This window comes from Podarcis erhardii (assembly GCF_964252035.2).
Source record: "Podarcis erhardii genome assembly, chromosome: 2".
Taxonomy (NCBI): Eukaryota; Metazoa; Chordata; class Lepidosauria; order Squamata; family Lacertidae; genus Podarcis; species Podarcis erhardii.
Window position 1 is genome coordinate 111,921,999 of NC_138498.1, and position 20,157 is coordinate 111,942,155.

Sequence of the window (20,157 nt, forward strand, 5' to 3'; positions counted from 1 at the left end):
CGAATTCCGCTTGCAGACTCTGCCCTGCACAGTGGCATCTTCACGGGGAGACATGCTACTGGTCTTCAACAAATGTTAAATCCTGAGACGAGAGACGAGATGACTGCCTTGCAAGGAATTCTCAGCTAGTGGTAATCAAAGACAAGGAGGAAATGGTAAAAGAACCCATCATATATTTCTTACAGTGCGGTGGATGCATGCTTACTCTGAAGTAAGCCCTACTGAGTCTGATGGGCTTGTTTCTTATGTTGGATTGCAGCTTATAAAATAATTGTGGTAGATAGTGAATTGGGATGTGGGTGTTGGTATGTGAGCTACTCTTGGGTTTTCATTTCTTTCTGCAGCAGAGTTCCTTTTGCAGAAAGGTTTTCTGCCTCTTTTACTTCTTTACAGCAACAGGTAGGTGTTGGTCTGCGGTAGTCGAAACAAAATTAAAAAATTCCTTCCAGTAGCACCTTAGAGACCAACTAAGTTTGTTATTGGTATGAGCAAGGCCATTACTCCAAGCGGCTGCATTTCTAAGTCTCTCTCTGTAAATATGGAATAAAAAGCATTGGTAAGAACATTCCTTGTCTTATCCATTGCGTGGACAGGCAGAGTCCCCAGATCCCGAGCGCCCCCCCCCCCGGTCATGTGGAATAACGACTCAAGACAACGTGCTATGGGATTAAATTGGCCACAACTTTATTAAATTTCAAATGTGGGTAGACCTTGGCTCAGGCACTGGGCGTTCTCCCTCCCCAGCCGGGGACCTAGGGAGCATCAGGGTTATCCAATGTGGGGGGGGGGATGGGCCGGCTCTGGAGAACATATGTTCAAGCAGAGATAGCCACCCCCGTTACGCCGCCGCCGCCGCAGAGGAGAGCAATGATGACCTTTCGGCGTACGGTCAAAGCCTCCCTTCAGAAACCCCTTTAACGAGGAACCCTGGTATCGCCGCCACAAAGAGGAAGATGGACTAAAGGATTCCGCCCAAGGCCTGATACCGCCAAAGTTGTGACGTTTTGCTACGGGAAAAGGCAAAACCTGCCAATGCAGGGAAATTCCTTTCCGGCCCTTTGACAGCAACCTTAACGTAGCAGCGCCCGCATACCTGTGAAGAAAAGTTAACCTGCAAAACCTGTGAAGAAAAGTTAACCTGCAAAATAAGGCATTAACTGAGGGTGGGTAGGGTGGGAGAAGCTCTGGAGCCAAGTGAGGATTCCCAGGTAAGATCCTCCCTCTATTGTGTGGGCAGGTAATCCCTCCCCTACCTGGCCTGATCTCCTTGGCAACGCTTCTCCAGGTGGGATTGGACAACTGACTGGGGTAGGCGGAGACCTCCAGGTATCCCACCTGAGGGAAGGCAAAACGAAGCCTATGCTGATGGAGCCGCGCGTCCATGCAAAGGTTGCCCCCCGTTTTATGCAGGGTGCGGTCATTCCTGTCAACCAACGGGGGGGGGTTGGACCCTCTGATGCCTGATGCTGAAACACTAATGTGTCACAATACGCAGTTTGGAAAGCTCTGCCGCAAAGCTTCCATTCAAGGAATGGAGAAAGATTTACAGGGTAGCTATTGTTTTCTAAGCGACATAAGACACTGTTTGTACCAAAGCCAAGTTCTAAATAATCCACGCTGAAATACAGGAGAGAGATTTATTCAAGACAGTGAAATAGCAATCAGAGATCCCAAGAACAACACAAGAATTTAAGAGAAAAGGCCAAATAAAGATTTTTTCTAAGGAACATTTGAGATAAAATGCATACAGCTTCTGAGCCTAGGATAAAAAGGTAAAGGTACCCCTGCCCGTTCAGGCCAGTCTTGCCAGACTTTAGGGTTGTGCGCTCATCTCACTCTATAGGCCGGGAGCCAGCGCTGTCTGCAGACACTTCCGGGTCACGTGGCCAGCGTGACAAGCTGCATCTGGCGAGCCAGCGCAGCACACGGAACGCCGTTTACCTTCCCGCTGGTAAGCGGTCCCTATTTATCTACTTGCACCCGGTGGTGCTTTCAAACTGCTAGGTGGGCAGGAGCTGGGACCGAACAACGGAAGCACACCCCGCCGTGGGGATTCGAACCGCCGACCATGCGATCGGCAAGTCCTAGGCGCTGAGGTTTTACCCACAGCGCCACCCGCGTCCCGAGCCTAGGTTACTTAACCATTATTCCAGCCTAAGATACTTTACCACCATGCAAACTTATGAGTAGATTCTGGATTTGGGCTTTAAGGGATGCAAATATGACAAACATACATTATTAACCTTCCCTGGTTTTTGCCAGGCTGCGCTAGAGAATTTGAATGGGAAAGTAGATTGAGAAAATATTAATTGGAGGGTCAAAGGCTTACAGGGGATTGTGATTATATAGACAAGCTGGCAGAAAACTCTCATGGTCAAAGGATTCAGGAAGAATAATAGCACAAAAGACAAACTTGCTAGACAAACAAATACTTATCTCTTTATAACATAGGAGTTCTTGAAGCAAATTACAAAGGAGACACTCCTATACTGGATCGGACTCTTCCTTTCATGGCCAGAGAAGAAATGGATGTGGATTACAGGCTCTGGTTTTGCTCAGCATCTGTGAGTTGTTGTTTTTTTTCTATTTCAAATAGAAATATTTGAGATTTCAGAGCTGAATTTGTCTGAGCGTTCAATGGAAGCTCTCAGTGGTGCACTGATTCAGACTGTGTGACCAACTTCACCAGGGAGGGAGAAGTTGAAGCAGGGATAGCCAACATCAGGCATAGGCAAACTCGGCCTGCCAGATGTTTTGGGACTACAACTCCCATCATCCCTAGCTAACAGGACCAGTGTTCGGGGATGATGGGAGTTGTAGTCTCAAAACATCTGGAGGGCCAGGTTTGTCTATGCCTGGCCAACATGGTGCCATCCAAATGATGGCTGACTACAATCCCCATGCCCCCCCACAACCATTGGCCATGATGACTGGAGCTGATGGGAGTTGGAGTCCAACTACATCTGCAGGGCAGCACATTGGCTGCCTCCAATGGTAGGAGGGAAGACAAAACTGGAAGAGAGAACGCTTCTTTGTTAGAAAGGGATGCCACAGCCTTGAACCCTGATGTCCCTTCCTGTCTCCTGCAGGTCCGAAAAGCCACCCCAAGATGGGGCAAAATACTGTGGAGGAATAAAGAGCGACACAATCACGCCTCATACCTGCAATGCCGTATTTGGGTGGCTTTGCCAGAAAGAAGCCGTCTTGATATGATGCTCCCCTTGGTGCGTAATGGAACCTCGTCTAAACTATCGCAGAGAAAAGGGTTTCTGGTAAATAGCTAGAGGAACCCCATAGGCAAGCTTCCCTCTCATATCTCCCCAGTCTGACATGGCTGCAGTTTTGTCTGAAGTCAGCGGAATATCAGAGCCTCTCAGAATTTCCCAACTCTGCTAACCTGGAGGGCAGGGAGAGAAACTTCCTCTCTTTCTAAAACTGGCTTATTTTCAGACCAGAAAGAGCAGCAATGAAGTCCTGAGGCCGGAAAGTCTCTTCAGGATTTTCCCACTCATGGGAGCAGCAAAGAGCTTAGCAGCAGCACAGCAAGAGAAGAAAATAGCTGGGATGAATTTAGGGACTAAATCAAATTGGTACATCAAAAATAAATGAATGTATTCTTCAGAAACAGGAATGAAACCTTGTCTGTTTTGCCTGCCAACATGCCCACAAAGGATCTCAGGTTTCCAGAACTATCAGAGGGCAGGGAAGCAGTGACTGAGGGGAGGGGAAAACAAGGCCCAGAGAAAACACATCTCTTCAAACACTATCCATTAGTGTGGATTATAACTTTCAGAAGACATCTGAAGGCAGCACTGAATAGGGAGGTTTTCAATGTTTGACGTTTGTTGTGTTTTTATGTCTGTTGGAAGCCACCCAAAGTTGCGGGGGCAAGCCAGTTCGATGGGCAGGGGACAAATAATAACATGATTAATTGGTCTCCGTCCGGTTGAGGGTAAGACCAAACTCCATGCAGGCTTGGTGAGACTCTGTAGAACCCCTTTTTTGCTCCGGAACTTTCTCCACAAAGACATTCTCTTTAAAGCTCAACCAGAGCAAACAGCAATCAATGGAAAACCTCAATTGCCGTTTGCTCCTATTCAACTTTAAAGAGCAGGTTTTCTCAGGACACGCTCCGGAGCAAAAAATAAACAAAAAGGTGTTTATTGGGAAATGATCCATAATGATTTGGGGGAAAATGCTTTAAAGTACTACCCCCCCCCCAAAAAAATAGAGTCCTTTCTGTTGGCGATAATTCAGACTGAAATTCCCAGGTGTCAAAAAAATGTTATTTTATGTATGCCGCTACTGCGGCCCATGTTTCGTTAGCCCCAAAATGGAAAACGAGCGAAGTCCCAACTAAAGAATGACAACTTAAGTTGCAGAATATGTGCAGCTTGCAGATTCAACGTATAGAATAAGAGAACAAGAAGAACATATGTTTAGAGAAGATTGTAAACGTTTATTGAATATATGGGAAATAACTGTGCACAGCTGAAAACGCTGGCAGCATTGCGTGGACAAGTGGAGTCCCCCAAACCCTGGGCGGCCCCCGTGTGGAATAACGACTCAAGACAACATGCTAAGGGATTAAAATTGGCCACAACTTCATTACGTTTCAAATGTAGGTAGACCTTGGCTCAGGCATTGGGCGTTTATCCCTCCCGCTCCCCCACCGGGGATCTGGGGAATATTAGGGTTATCCAGAGTATGGAGGGGATGGGCTGGCTCTGGAGAACATATGTTCAAGCAGTGAGAGCCCGCCCTCGTTACACCGCAATCGCAGGGGAGAACAATGACAACCTCTCGGCGTATGGCCAAAACCTCCCCTCAAAACCCCTTTAAGGGGGAACCCTGGTATCACCGCCACAAAGAGAAGGGGGGTGGGTCACCGCTACACGCCCACCCCCAGTTAGGAAAGATAGATTAAAGGATTCTGCCCAAGGCCTGATACCGCCAAAGTTGTGACGTTTTGCTACGGGAAAGGCAAACCTGCCAATGCATTCCTTTCCCACCCTTCAACAGCGACCCTGACGTAGCAGCGCCCGTGTACCTGTGGAGAAAAGGTTAACCTGCAAAAGAAGGCTTAACTGAGGGTGGGTAGGGTGGGAGAAGCTCTGGAGCTGATTCCTGGGTAAGATCCTCCCCCTATTGTGTGGGTTTGTGGTGTTCTGGAGCCAAAGCATCCGAGTACCAAGGCATATGAGATCCAAGGTACGACTGTATACCAAATGAACCTCTTTCTGAGCTATAGAAGCACAGGTGTGTCTTGCTGAACTAGCCTGGAAATCTCCCCTCCTGCCAGTCCCTACCAGAGACTTACAGCCCAAGCTGTTTCTCACTTCTCCCCTCAGCAGGCAGATTCTCTCCCTTTACCTCCTCAGATTCAGCTAGGACCACCAAGCCTTTGCCCACCAAGCCCCATTCCACCAGTCTTTGTGTTTTTAGGAAATAGGGATTATTTGCAACCTGAATCCCTTCATTTCACCTCAAGAGAACATTGCACCTCAAAAGTGTCTCGTGTTGCTTCTCCCATAACTTCAGCAAGCTTCGTCCAGAGCAGCCGTGCTCCCTGAGGGTCTCTCAGTGCAGCCCCCACCCCCCAGCCAGCAACCATGGGGTTCTCCCTATATCCTGCTCCTTCTTCCCAGAAAACCTTGTCAAACACAACTCCCTCTTCCGTTTACATCAGGCATAGGCAAACTCAGCCCTCCAGCTGTTTGGGGACTACAGCCAGGGCCGTCTTAAGCATATCCGGCGCCGTGGTGCAAAAATCCCTGTGCCCCCCCCCTTTCCCAGAGCTTTTTTTAGGGCTGGAGGAGGTGGGCAGCGGCTGGAGGGTGGCTCCTCTGGCGGGAAGAGGCAGAGGCTGGACGCGTTGCCTCCAGGCTCAGCTACCTGTTTTGTGCCGCAATGTAGGAATCTTTCCCCAAAGTGGGTCTTGAACCCACAACACTGACATTAATAATAATAATAATAATTTATTAATTGTACCAACTGACTGGGTTGCCCCAGCCACTCTGGCTTCCAGTAGAATATAAGAGAACACACCAAACGTCAGACATTATAGGACTGAGGGCTGCTGGCTTGGGTTTGTGGTGTTTTTTTGTTTTGTTTTTAATGTGAGCTTCTGAGTTCTTTGTAGAACTCGTAAGCCACCTTGGGAATTATTAGATGGGAAGGTGAGGTATTAGCCTTCAAAATTACAGTGGTATCTCAGATTAAGAACTTAATTTGTTCCTGAGGTCCATTCTTAACCTGAAACTGTTCTTAACCTGAGGTACCACTTTAGCTAATGGGGCCTCCTGCTGCCGATGCACTGTGGGACCACGTTTTCTGTTCTCATCCTGAAGCAAAGTTCTTAACCCGAGGTACTATTTCTGGGTTAGCGGAGTCTGTAACCTGAAGAGTATGTAACCTGAAGCTCCTGTAACCCGAGGTACCACTGTTATGTGTTTGTTTTTTCCTGCTATAGGTAGCACTTTTGCCCTGGGGGAAGGGAACACTGTGTTTTGTGAACCCAGAAGTCCTCCCTCCAAAGTCTTTCCCTTTTTTTCATATATTTTTTAATTAGTTTTACATAAAAGTTGTACACAACAAACATAACATTTTCAAAAATAAAATAAAATTTAAGGGTTCTTTCGAACCTTCAGACCTCCTTCCTTCCCTTCATGGGTTCCATTTTTAAATTTTATTCCTCATCTTCTACTGTAATCTACCTAGTGTATAATCATAGGATCCACAATTCATGTTACTTTACATGTGTCATTGTAGATCAATTGAATAAATAAAAATAAACATTTCTGTAGTGATTATGATATATAGGCACAACTTTGTTAACATATTCAGAAACGTTTATCTGAGCGTATACTGTGGTTTTTTTGCTTCACTTCTCGTTTTATGCAACTGTTACCTGTTGTATGTCTAAATGTAATAAAAAAATTAAAAATAAACATCGGGATAATTTTATTTAATTAAAAAATAAAAATAGAAGATTTGCTTTCAATCCCTGTGTGAGGGATTTACATCAGGAAACCACTGGGGGGCAGAGGAGGTGGTAACCTGGCTCTGGATATTGCCTTAAGATTTCCCCCTCCCCGAATAACAGATTTGGATATTCCACAAAAGAGGAAGGGTATCTTTTTATATGCGACGGCGGCAACAAGAGTTTTGATCGCAGCAAAATGGAAGAGTAATTAAATACCCTCTATACAAGATTGGATCCTAAAGCTGACAGAATATGCCGAATTAGATGGTTTATCAGAAAAGATAAAGAATAAACCAAAACAGGAATTTGTTTCTAAATGGGAGGTCTTCAAAGAATATCTGAAAAATAAATATAGTAGTTTAAATTCTGTTGCAGCATTCGAGGAACTTCAGTAATAGTTGCTAGGTAGACAGAAGAAATTAGATTTATTGAGAATAAGTTTAATTATGAAAAAAATGTGTAGTGGCAGTAAGTAACATGAATTTGAAATATGGAATAGACGGGAAGTTGGGTCTTTAGTGTTAAGACCAATAGATGTTTTATTGTTTGCCAAGAAAATTATGTGGCTATGGTTATTTTTGTAATTTGTGTGTAATTTAGTATTTGTGTTTTTTGTGTGTTTTTTTCTTCTTGTTGTATAAATAAATAAATAAATAAATAAATATTTTTTTAAAAAAAAGATTTCCCCCTCCCCGCCCCAAGTTTCAAAAAGAAAAAAAACACGTTTTTTTACACACACACACACACAGAGAGAGAGAGAGAGAGAGAGATTACATTAAACCATAGTCCATATCAGTACCTTTATGTGGTTCCCACCACCCCTCCTTTGGCTTCCAAAATGTATCTTTCTTTTTAAACTGCGTCTAACTGCATTTATCCAGATTACTGTCCTTCATTGGAAGACCAGGCACCGAGAGGATAACAAATTTAATAGAGAACGGCGTAACTTTATAGACTATATTAAAGAACACTGTAAAAATCTAAAAACGTTAACAGGATTGACATAGCACAAAGGATAAAAATGCCAGAGATTCTTTGAATAGGAAAGGTCCAAATGTTAGATCAGCAAGAACAGTTATATTGGTCCATTGGAAAGATGGATTGGGCTCAAACAACCGCATGTTATTTCTTCACCTGTGCTTCGAAATACCTAGAGGATCCAAGTGTCTCTGAACCATGAAGGGGGCTAGGCGTTGTTTTCTAATGCCAATAATGGGTTCCAGTTCTCTACTGATAGGAGACCTCTTTGGAGACATGAATCTCCAAAAAGATCGTGCAAGGGAACTGGGTGTGGAGAGTGCAGCTGAATGAGGCACAACTGTGAGCAGCTTGAGGAAGGGATGAAGAAAATGATGACCCCCGTGAATCTGATTTCTTTGACGGCTCCACCCTTTCCAGCAATGCAGAAGTGAACCTGAAAGCAGAATCGCTCTGCGCCCTTTTCCTCAAGCGGCGCCTTGCGCAAAAGTGCCTTAGGACCAGCGCGCTCGCAGGCGACGTTCCTGCCGCCCCTGGGATCATGGCTTCCAGCCTGGTGGACGATCTGGTGTGCTCCGTCTGCCTCTCCCTCTTCCGCGATCCCCACGTACTGGATTGCGGCCACAACTTCTGCCTGGATTGCCTGAAGAGCTGCGCCCGCGATGGCTGGGGCAGAGGGATTTGCCCGGAGTGCCGCTACCCTTTCAAACTGCGGGAGGTCAGGCGCCACAGGGTTCTGCACAACCTCGCGGAAAAAGCGCGCAAGCTGCAGCTGGATGAGGAGCCCCAGGCAAGGGCCAGCTCAGCTGGCTCCTGCGAGGAGCACGAGGAGCCGCTCAAGCTCTTCTGTCGCCAGGATCGCGTCCCCATCTGCGTGATCTGCCGGGATCAGCCCGCGCATCGGGGCCACGAGTTCCTGCCGACCAAAGATGCTGTGAAATGCGCGCAGGTCAGTGGCAAGATTTCTGCTTTGGGGTTGGGTGGGCTGCGGGGAGCGGTGGGTGATCATAATGTGAGGACAGCCTTACAAAACCACAGGCTCGGTTTGACCTCGTTCAGCCCAGGCAGGCAAAGTGATTTGCAAGGGATGTTGGCTCAGAAAAATCAGACCAGGAATTCACAACCGCGCAGGTCTGCTAAGGAGTCTAACAGGCTTTGAAAACGTAGTTTTTGCGCTGCTTCAGAGCTGCGACAGCTTCACTGCTGCTTAACTGGATCGTGTTAGGGTAGTCCTTTTTTATATAAAAAAAAGGTACATATAAAAAGTACATATAAAATAATTTTTATTATAAAAATCCAATATAAGCCACATTTTATCAATACCAAATTACAATTAAAATATCAATCAATCAAAAAGCCAATTACACATTTTACATGGACCCCCCCCCCACTAGATTTCAAGGAATGATAGTTTTATTTACAGTCATAGCACAGGTTAAAGATGCTTCAGGCTGCATTTTTTCATACTGGAACAGGTTACTTCCAGGTTTCGGCAGTCGCGCATGCACAGGAGGGCTAAATCGCGCTTTGCGCATGCCCAGAAGCACTGGGTTGCAACCCGCGCATGCGCAGAAGCGCCGCTGCACGTTGCAAACATGCATCCCACACGGATCACGTTCACAACCTGAGCGTCCACTGTAATTCTGCTTCATTTCAGTCTTAATCATAATCCTTTATACTGAGGGAAGAATTAAGTAACCCTGCTCTAAGAAGAGGGATGCGGGTGGCGCTGTGGGTTAAACCACAGAGCCTAGGACTTGCTGATCAGAAGGTCGGCGGTTCAAATCCCCGCGATGGGGTGAGCTCCCGTTGCTCGGTTCCTGCTCCTGCCAACCTAGCAGTTCAAAAGCATGTCAAAGTGCAAGTAGATAAATAGGTACCGCTCTGGCGGGAAGGTAAACGGCATTTCTGTGTGGTGCTCTGGTTCACCAGAAGCGGCTTAGTCATGCTGGCCACATGACCCGGAAGCTGTACGCCGGCTCCCTCGGCCAATAAGGTGAGATGAGTGCCACAACCGCAGAGTCAGTCACGACTGGACCTAATGGTCAGGGGTCCTTTACCTTTACTTCTCTAAGAACAGCAGAAGATATTGTAAGAGCCACCCCAACTCATGGTGGGTGAGTCACCAGGGTTGGGCTAACTCAAGTTACCAGAATAGTGCAGTAATTAGGAACTGAGGACTGAAGAAAATCTGCTTGCCTCAGCAGTCCTTGACACCAAAAAGCAGTCTGAACATCTGCAGGCTGAAGCCACAAGACAACGCCTTCTTGCCTCATCAGAAATTGCAGAAGTCAGCAGAAAGGGAAAGGAGACTGTTGTCTGCTTGCTTGCAAAATTGTGTGACCACACTCTGCACATGCTCTGGTGCCATGGAGGTTTGTTTGTGACATGGTATCAAAAGCAGCTCCAATCTGAGTTCAGGGCCCAGCCTTTGAGAGTTATCTCGCTGAAGCCAGTTGCACAGCTTAATAAAGCAAGACTTTCCAAGACTTTCCTCAAAGAACCCGTGTCTGCCTCATTGACTGGGGGAAAACCTGCAACAATGCAACAGCTACAACGTTTTTAATTCCATTCATATTAATACATTTAATAATTTATATTTCTGCAAGTGAAGTTCTGTGTCCTTTATTATTCCTGTGTGTGATATTTATTTTAGATTTGTGTTCCTTTGTTTTGTACATATTGTTTCTTGTTTGTATCCAGCGGTTTTTTTTTCCTGGGGGGGACGCAGGGGTACGCATACCTCTAAACAGTTTGTGAATCTTTGTACTTTTGTCCATTTGCTTTAGTTATTTTTCCCTGATTTGAACTATAAAATGATGATTTTCTTGAGTCAAAATGAGAGTAACCCTAAACATTTTTCAAGGGGGGGAAAGCACTGATTATACCTTCATTCTCCCTGGTCTCCATCATGCCCTATGCAGCTAAGGTGGTCCTAGCCTTTGCTCCACCTGGCGGAGCTAAGCAGCGGGGAGGGGAGGGCAGTTCCACCTTGGCACATAAGCCTTCCTTCCTTCTTAACCTCTGTTGATTTCTCTGCTGCACAGATGGAGCTGAAGCCATACCTAAAGCCTCTGCAGGAGCGTCTAAAGGAGGCCAAAGAGGAGAAAATACACCAGAAGGAGGCAATTGGAGAGCTAAAGGTAAAGGAAAAGCAGTAAGGGATTGTGGGACTCCGCTTCCCCACACTTTTTGTGGTTTAAAGAGCATGCATTAACGTCCTTGTTTATAGCCCGTCCTTGAAATCCACTGTTGCCTACAGTAAAGTAAAAAATGCATGATAGAACAACTAATGCATTACAATTGTTTATTTATTTATACCCTGCCCACTCTGCGCGGCTCCCAACACAGTATTAAAAACACAATAAAACATCAAACATTATAAGCTTCCCTAAACAGGGCTGCCTTCAGATATCTTCTAAAAGTCAGATAGTTGTTTATTTCCTTGACATCTGACGGGAGGGCATTCCACAGGGTGGGCGCCACCACCGAGAAGGCCCCCTGCCTGCTTCCCTGTAATATCACTTCTCGCAATGAGGGAACCGTCAGAAGGCCCTCGGAGCTGGACCTCAGTGTCCAGGCTGAACGATGGGGGTGGAGACGCTCCTTCAGGTATACTGGGCCAAGGCCTTTTGGGGCCTTAAAGGTCAGCACCAACACTTTGAATTGTGTTCGGAAATAAGCCAAAAACAAACAAACCTGAAATCTGTGAAGACAACCTAAAAATGGTATTGAAAGCATGCAGGTAAAGCAAATCAACATAAGCTTGGCCTGGGAAATTTTTAAAAAGGTCTTCATCTGGCACTGGAAAGACACTGGACTCTAGGTGCCAGGACCAGGCAAGCTTTTGTGGGGAAGTGTGTCAAAGCCAGGGCACCACCACTGAAAAGGCCCTGTCCCTGATAATCACAAGGTGCCCTGATCTCAGGCTATGAAGGTTAAATTTCCATTTTTATGTTTCATAATATCCAGGCACAAGTTCTCCTGAGTAATACCACCAGATGGGCGGGGTATAAATTAATTATTATCATCATCATCATTATTATTATTACTTTCCATAGGAACTTTTCTAATTCAAAATCTTCTTGATGGGACAAATCACCCTTTCGTTATGTTTGATTTTTGTTGCCTTGAATGCGTATCTGCTTTGTTTCTCGCTAACACTAAAAATGAAATTAATTCGTTTGTGTGTGTGTGTTTCTCCCCACCACTTGCAGAGTTGTACCGAAGATATCATAAATCACATTTCCACAGGATTTGAATCCCTTCACCAGATCTTGGATGAGAAGGAGAAGGCTATTAGGAAGACAGTCCAGGAGAAGAAGAAGAAGAACTGGGAGGAAATGCAAGATGCCTTTTCATGCCAGAAAAATGACATTTCTTCCCTGACTGAGATTATTAACAAGGTTAAAGCAGCGTTAGAAAGTACAGACCATGTGGCCTTTCTGAAGGTGAGACCAGCTCCGATCAGAGGCATACCTGCAAAACACCATGCGGTCCAGTGGATGTGTGTGGTGATGTAGGACTGAAAGTTCTTGGCCAAATAACAAGGTTCAATATAGCTAGACTAGATCTGGTTTAATATGGCTGCACTTCCCAGAATTCATTGGGAAGAGAGGTTGATTGTTAAACTGCTTTGTGAGAGGCATAGGAGACTCTTAACAACTCTTCCAACTCGGGTGTTGGGCTCCATCCACAACAGCACTGTGGGTGGGATTCAATGAATGAGTCCCACTCCTGGAAGCCCGGGACACGGGTGGCGCTGTGGGTTAAACCACAGAGCCTAGGACTTGCCGATCAGAAGGCTGGTGGTTCGAATCCCCACAATGGGGTGAGCTCCCGTTGCTCGGTCCCTGCTCCTGCCAACCTAGCAGTTCAAAAACACATCAAAGTGCAAGTAGATAAATAGATACCACTCCGACAGGAAGGTAAACGGCGTTTCCATGCGCTGCTCTGGTTCGCCAGAAGCAGCTTAGTCATGCTGGCCACATGACCCAGAAGCTTTACGCCGGCTCCCTCAGCCAGTAAAGCGAGAGGAGCACCGCAACCCCAGAGTTGGCCACGACTGGACCTAATGGTCGGGGGTCCCTTTACCTTTACCTGGAAGCTCAGATAAGGACTCTTGCTGGTGCAAGAGGGCTTTCTCCCATGCGCCCTCTAAAAATGACTTGGGTGGTTAGGGGGAACCCCAGAATAGCACATGGGAGAAGGGGAGGGCAGATCGTTCATCTGTCACGCTAAAATGCTTGCGCTGATGGAACTGTCGCCTTAGTGCAATGTTGAATTCTTCCTTGTGCCTATCTGTTTGCTAGTGCCAAAATTGTTTGGCTCTTTGAGAGCAAAGCGGGGGGTGGGGAGGCAGAAGGAAACCTCTTGGAGGGTCGATGAGGCCCACACACTGAGATTAGATAGAAGTACAGGAGTCCCAGATCATGGAGGTCAAAAATCAACCCTTTGAACTGAGTCCAGAAACCGAATGGTAGCCAGAGAAGGCAAGAGAATGAGGTGCTTATACCATCCGAATCCAGCAGACATGCTTGGCATCACATTCCAGTTGTTTCCAGAACACCTTTAAGGGCATGCCCGGTATGAGGCACTTGACTAGAGCAACCCAAACAGGATGTCGCCAAACCCTGGATCACTTCTTGCCAAACCATGAGGAGTTCCTTGCCAAAACTAGGGTCTCTTTTTACTATTTTCAGTTTACCCTTTTCTGCCAGTTAGATGTTGTTTGAGGAAATGATAACAATAGCCATATTTTATGGTGGTGGTGGTGACCTGGCTGCCACATTTATTTCTTAATTATTTTCTTTAGAGCACTTGTACCCTGCTCTTCAGCCAAGAAGGCTCCCAGAGGAGTTTACATAGTCAAAACAAAAGAGTGCCTACCCACAACACACAAGGAAAAAGGGATAGGGAGGGAAGAGGAGAATAAAAAGCAAAACGCAGATGCCTATTTCCAAACGGTTGTTCCTATAATGACCAGCTGGCGCAGTTCCGGGGCAGGAGGTTCCGGGTGGAGCTGGGCTTCCAGCAAATCTTCCAATGTCTCCTGCTGTGGCATTCTGATCCAACGGCTGCTCCCAGATGACATCTGAAGCGAGAGGAAGCCCTTTCTAGTCATTCTTTCAAATTGACTGTGAAGACGCTGTAAATCAATGCACTAAACTTGTTTATCTTTCATGTAGGACTTCCAGGAGCTGATGCAGCAGTAAGTGTCTGGAATTCATTCTTGTGTGGCACCTCTGTGGTTCCCTTCTTTGACATTCCTTGCGTCCTTGGTTTCACCTAGTGGCAGGTGTGGGTGTGTGGCTTTTTCAGCCCAAGAGCAACATTCATTTTGGGGCAACCGTCTGTGGCCACATCCCAGTGACAGGCAAGAGCCAGAGGCAAAATCAGACAGGGCAGCAATAAATGCAAAATGACCTCCAGGGCTGAGGTTTCCCACCTCTGGTTTGGCCCCTTAGTCCTCATCCCCAACTGAACGCAGCTCAGTTTTTTAAAAAGACCATTTTCCTGCATTCACATTACTCTCCCATCTACATAGTCTATGGTGCGGAATCATTGCTTTTCCACAATCGGGTGGGCATGAAATTAAAATGGCGGCTCCATGCAGCACTTAACATAGCTCTAACATAATGTCAAGTACCTTCCACGTGGCCGAAAGCCTCCTTTCAAATTTATTCTGATGGAACACCTGTCAAGCCACAAACGTTGATCATCCAGGTTGCTCTGGCTTAGTTGAAAAATGTTTTTTCTCTTTGAAAGTTAGTGGCCTCTCCCACCAGTTGTAGGACTTGCCACAGATCAGCCTGGCCTCATTTTTGGGGCGGGGGGCAACATCCTGTTAGGAGCAAAAAGCAGGGGCAGTGGGGCTGATCATCTTTTCCCAGTAAACAGGCGCTTCTTGTTTTCTCAGAGCCAAAGACTCAATAGAGGAGGAGGAAAACAAAGATGACAAGAATGCAGCTGAAGAGGAAGATCAGAAGGCTGATGAAGAACAGGGTGAAAGTAGTGAAGAGAAGGAGGAACATTCTAGAGATAATGAGAAAAATGTGGTGCCAGTGTTTCCATCTCTCAAGAAATTCAAAGTGGCATTGGATTTTGAAGCTTGGGGAAAACTGTTGCAAGGTTTCGAACCCATGGAAGAGAACTGATCTCACTCTGCATTCTCACATTGTACAGAGTGTAAGTTTTCTCACTCTGCCTTTACGCATTATACTCAGAGGGAGGGAGCTGTACCATACTGCATAGGGCAGCATAAGGGAGAGGGTGTCCCAGCTGTGTATTTAGAGGGGGAAAGACTTTTGTGTGGTTTTTAAATATAATTTTTATTAGTCTTCCATTTAATAATATATAATCACATCATTGCTATCCACTTTACCTCTCTGGCTCTTTTGAGCCTACAGACTTCCTTCCCTCCCAGCTCACAGCTTTCAAAGTAAACCTTTATATCACTGCATTTTATACATTTTCCAGTTCTGATTAGCTCATTACAAAAGTCACTGAAATTTATGTTAAAATAAAAAGGGAGAAAATTCTTCACTACGAGTCTTCAGACAACCCTGCTAGAGATGTTAATTGCTTACAGTAATCTTTCAGATATCGTATAAATTTACTCCCGTCCTTTTGGAATACTTGATCTTGCTGGTTTCGGATTCTTCCTGTCGGCTTCGCCAATTCCACAAAGTCCATCATCTGCCACTCTTCTTTTGTTGGCAGTACTTGTTGTTTCCATTTTGGGGCTAAGAGAATTCTTGCCGCTGTTGTTGCGTACATAAACAGTCTTTTATCTTCCTTTGGTATCTCTCTTCACCCACTGTACCAGAAAATAAAACTTTTGAACTCTCATTCTTGGTCTGGTTATATGTCCATATATTCCCTTGCAAAAAGAAAAAAAAGACCACAGGCTGTTTCTCGGGGCTTTCCACCTTGGCGCACACACCACAGGGCTGTTATTTAAAGTGCACAAACCAATTTCGATCCCCAAACTAGGGCCTAACACACACACATGTAACCCTGCTGATACCGCTGCTGTAAACTGTTTATAGTGATTTAATTTTCAGTATTAAGCACTACTGTATACAAATGGATTTGGGATAGACAAAAGAAAGCACCAGGGCTTTCTTTTCCCCCAGGGGGAACTCACAGGAACTCAGTCCCGACACCTCTCAGGTGGGCGCCATTACCATTCTTAGAGAACGAGGGAGGTGTTCGTGGTGAGTTGCGGCACCTCTTTTTCTAGAAAAAAATAGCACTGCACAGCATGTAGTTAAACTAACAGAGTTCCTGATGGGCCACCCATGCGGATGCCTTTAAAAGAAGATTAGGTGGACTCATTGGGAGAAGAAGGCTATCAATGGCTACAGGTAACAACAACTGTGTTTTTCCTTCAGTGCTGGAGGCAGTACGCCTCTGAACGCCAGCTGCCAGGAAACACAAGTGTAACTTAAGCAATAACAGGCAACACATGGCTAATAATATGCTAAAAAAATCAATATTGTATGAACAAAATTAGAGAAGGCAGTCAGTCAATATCATAGAGGCAAACAAGCCTTTCAATAGTACCGATCCTGTAATCATGCAGTAATAGAAGCTCGAAGCGTAGCAATTCTTAAACAGAGAATATGTAATGTAAACACAGAAAATAAACGTCTACCACTGTTGCATGAACAAAATTAGACAATATAGTCCATTGGTATTGAAAGAGGCAAAAAATGTAGAATGGTCCTAACAGGTACATCAAGTAGCATAAGATTAGCACTCACAAAGAAACGTAGAAAGCTGATACTGGGGGCCAAACCCTAGAAGATGAAGAAGAGAAGCGTTTGGATTTGATATCCCACTTTATCACTACCCGAAGGAGTCTCAAAGCGGCTGACAATCTCCTTTCCCTTCCTCCCCCCCAACAAACACTCTGTGAGGTGAGTGGGGCTGAGAGACTTCAAAGAAGTGTGACTGGCCCAAGGTCACCCAGCAGCTGCATGTGGAGGAGTGGAGACTCGAACCCGGCCCCCCAGATTACGAGACTACCGCTCATAACTCCTACACCACACTGGCTCAATGATTGTTATTATAAGACTATCCAGGAATTATTTGCTTCCTTTTTAGACACCCAGTTCAGCAACAAACCTTTAAATAAGTATAACTGGTTTGATAAAGATTGTATTAACTATAAGAAAGAACTTAGAACTTGTCTAAAAGAAGCCTATATTACCAACTCTCAAGGTCTCTGGAAGACTTATTTTGAAAGGAAAAATGCTTTTAAGAACATGCTCCTGGAAAAAAAATCTGAGTTCGCACTAGCCAAATGGGCTAAAATTGTTACTGCATTAGAAATTAAAGATACCAAAACTTTCTAGTCACTTCTTTCAATAAGAGATATCACTGATTTCCCTAATATAAGCAATGATGCTTGGATTTCACATTTTACTGCTGTTTTTTATGACCACCAAGTTTATAAAAAGGAAAATTTTAAATCTTCTCTGGCAAAAACCACACAATTTCAAACTACTGTTGAAGAAATGAAAAGGATAATTCTTTCGTTTAAGCAAGGGAAATCACCGGGAATGGATGGCATCCCAATAGACCTGTTGAGATTAGATGTAGAATGGTGGGCCATCAAACTTGTGCCGCTTTTTAATTCTATCTATCACTCAGCCCTTGTACCTAAGTCGTGGAACAACTCAATAGTGGTACCGATCTTTAAAAAAGGTGATAGGAAGTGCCAAGAGAATTACAGGCCTATAAGTTTGTTACCATGCATAAGTAAAATCTATGCCAAATCTCTGCTGATTAAATTGGAAGAATGGATGCTGACAAAAGGTCTACCTGGTAAAGAGCAGGCTGGTTTTAAGGCAGGCTCGTCAACTCTTGACCAGTGTCTAGTGTTAAGTCATCTAGTGGATAAATACGTCATGAGAAATAAACGAAAACTCTTTGTGGCATTTGTGGATTTAAAAAGTGCCTTTGATTCGGTTGACCGCAACAAACTATGGACTAAACTAGAACACCTTGGTATCGACCCATATCTACTTAGATTGATTCAAAGTTTACATGCTAATAACCAAATATATGTTAAAGTATCCAAAGATGGTAGACTTGCAGGTCCTATTCTGAATAAACGAGGAGTTAGGCAAGGCTGTATCTTGGCTCCTACCCTATATAATCTATTTTTATCTGACCTACCATTATTTCTTCAAAACGCAACCACTCATACTCCTTATTTAAACAATAGTCCACTCTTTTTATTACTTTATGCAGATGATGCTGTAATTATCTCACTCTCTGTTTTGGGTTTAAAAAAATTATTTAAGAGTTTCTGCAACTACTGCTCTCTCAATAATCTCAAAATTAATTATGATAAGACAAAGATTATGCAATTCAGAAAGAGAGGGAACCCAAAAGGCTGCATAATTAATAGACATCTAATACAGGAAGTTAACCACTTCAATTATCTGGGAATCACATTCCAAAATAATATTAATTGGAATACACATATATGTGCTGCAATAGTTAAGGCCAAAGTGACAGCCCAACATATTAAATCCTATTTTTTTTCTCCAGTAGGAAACAGATTTTTTCCAGCTGTATTGCAAGTGATTGACATGAAACTTTGTGCCCAACTTCTATATGGCACACCAGTGTGGATTTCAGGTGATCTCAAGAGGTTGGATAAATTTCACGCATCCCTTCTAAGGTCATTATTAGGACTTGCAAACTCTGTAAAATATGAAACAATATGTTGTGAGCTGGGAATATTGCCTAAATCAGTAAGAGCATGGCTGAGGACCTTGAAATATTGGATCTTCCTTCATTATAGAGCCCTATCCCCTAATTCTCTACTTTACGGTCTTCTAAGTGATAGTCCAATCTACAATCTATCATTGATTTGCAGGAGAAAACTGGATTCGATAGGGCTCACTCTAACTGACTTTGAAATCTCTGATCCCAAAGATATATGGGAAACTATCAGGAAGACTCTCACAGAAAAAAGTCAAAACAAAACAAATTCCTTCCAGTAGCACCTTAAAGACCAACTAAGTCAGTTCTTGGTATGAGCTTTCGTGTGCATGCACACTTCTTCAGATATCTGAAGAAGTATCTGAAGAAGTGTGCATGCACACGAAAGCTCATACCAAGAACTGACTTAGTTGGTCTTTAAGGTGCTACTGGAAGGAATTTGTTTTGTTTTGACTATGGCAGACCAACACGGCTACCTATCTGTAACAGAAAAAAGTGTTCTCGCCATGCTTGAGGTTGCAAAGCTCAGCACCTGCTCTCCTATCCACTTAAATCTCCCTTTGTGTAGAGATTTCCAAAAGGGATACATGACAAATCTGAAGAAACATGATTCGTGCAGGCTGTTTATGTTGGTCAGATTTAACATGTTTCCCTCGGTGGTAGTGAGAGGAAGATACTTAGCTATTCCAGAATTAGATCGTCTCTGCAAATGCAGAAAACAGGATCCCGATACTTTAGAGCATATATTCTTTTCCTGTGATTTTGGCAGTTATGCCAGAGGACAATTATTTGAGGCCCTAAAATTTAATAGACAGATGTTTACACAACCAACTGTTCAGGACCTGTTGGCGGACAGCGATCAAATCACTTTAATAGTGGCTGAATTTTTAAGTGCTGTCCATGAAGAAAGAATGGGCCATGATAAAGAGACTTAGTGGTTTTTAATGGTAGGTGATGTTGCTATGCTGTATTATATTATCTATGTTCATCGATTTATCTCTTGGTGTTAAGAATAAGACTGGGATAAACTGTGTCCGTTGAGCCCTTATTTTATGCAGTCTGTATATGATGCTTGTTAGTTAATGTGTGGTGTATTATGCCTAATAAAGGATTATGAATGAATGAATGAAAGTGTTAACCCTTCCCCGTGTCTCCAGCAAATGGGCTGGAGCCGGATAGTCGATAGGACCAATGCCTAAGCCAATGCCTCTCATTCCTGAAGTCAATAAAGTTGTGGCCTAATTTGCCCAATTAACCTTAAATTATGGTGTCTCGTGTCTTTATTTATCCTGGTGGGGGGCGGGAACTCGCCACGCAAAGACCAAGCCTACTGGCTGCTGTTTTGCTCTGGTATTCCTGGCTGGTGTCCTTGTTTTTTTGCCCAAGGGAGCCCTCAGATTTCTCTGTTAACACTTCCCAGTAGGCAGCCCAAGGCACTTAGTGGCAAGCGG

At 44.6% G+C, this 20,157-nt stretch overlaps 1 protein-coding gene across 2 annotated transcripts; it reads left to right on the plus strand.

Annotated features, from left to right (window-relative positions):
* Window positions 1-15,814, plus strand: LOC309337112 (nuclear factor 7, brain-like). Of its 2 annotated transcripts, XM_081853797.1 has the most exons (6): window positions 1-155; window positions 8,223-8,912; window positions 11,011-11,106; window positions 12,181-12,414; window positions 14,152-14,174; window positions 14,883-15,814. In XM_081853797.1, the coding sequence occupies exons 2-6, from the start codon at window positions 8,505-8,507 to the stop codon at window positions 15,118-15,120; spliced, it is 999 nt and encodes a 332-aa protein (XP_081709923.1). In that variant the 5' UTR covers window positions 1-155; window positions 8,223-8,504; the 3' UTR covers window positions 15,121-15,814. The 2 variants fall into 2 exon arrangements, with proteins under 2 accessions (XP_081709923.1, XP_081709924.1); XM_081853798.1 differs by lacking the exon at window positions 1-155 and having other exon boundaries at window positions 8,209-8,912.
* Window positions 15,815-20,157: the final 4,343 nt, after the last annotated feature.

Coding starts and splice junctions, on each gene's coding strand:
- LOC309337112 (XM_081853797.1), top strand. CDS start 8,505: ATGGCTTCCAGCCTGGTGGACGATCTGGTGTGCTCCGTCTGCCTCTCC. Junction 12,415..14,151: donor ACCATGTGGCCTTTCTGAAG/GTGAGACCAGCT, acceptor TCTTTCATGTAG/GACTTCCAGGAGCTGATGCA. Junction 14,175..14,882: donor TTCCAGGAGCTGATGCAGCA/GTAAGTGTCTGG, acceptor TTGTTTTCTCAG/AGCCAAAGACTCAATAGAGG.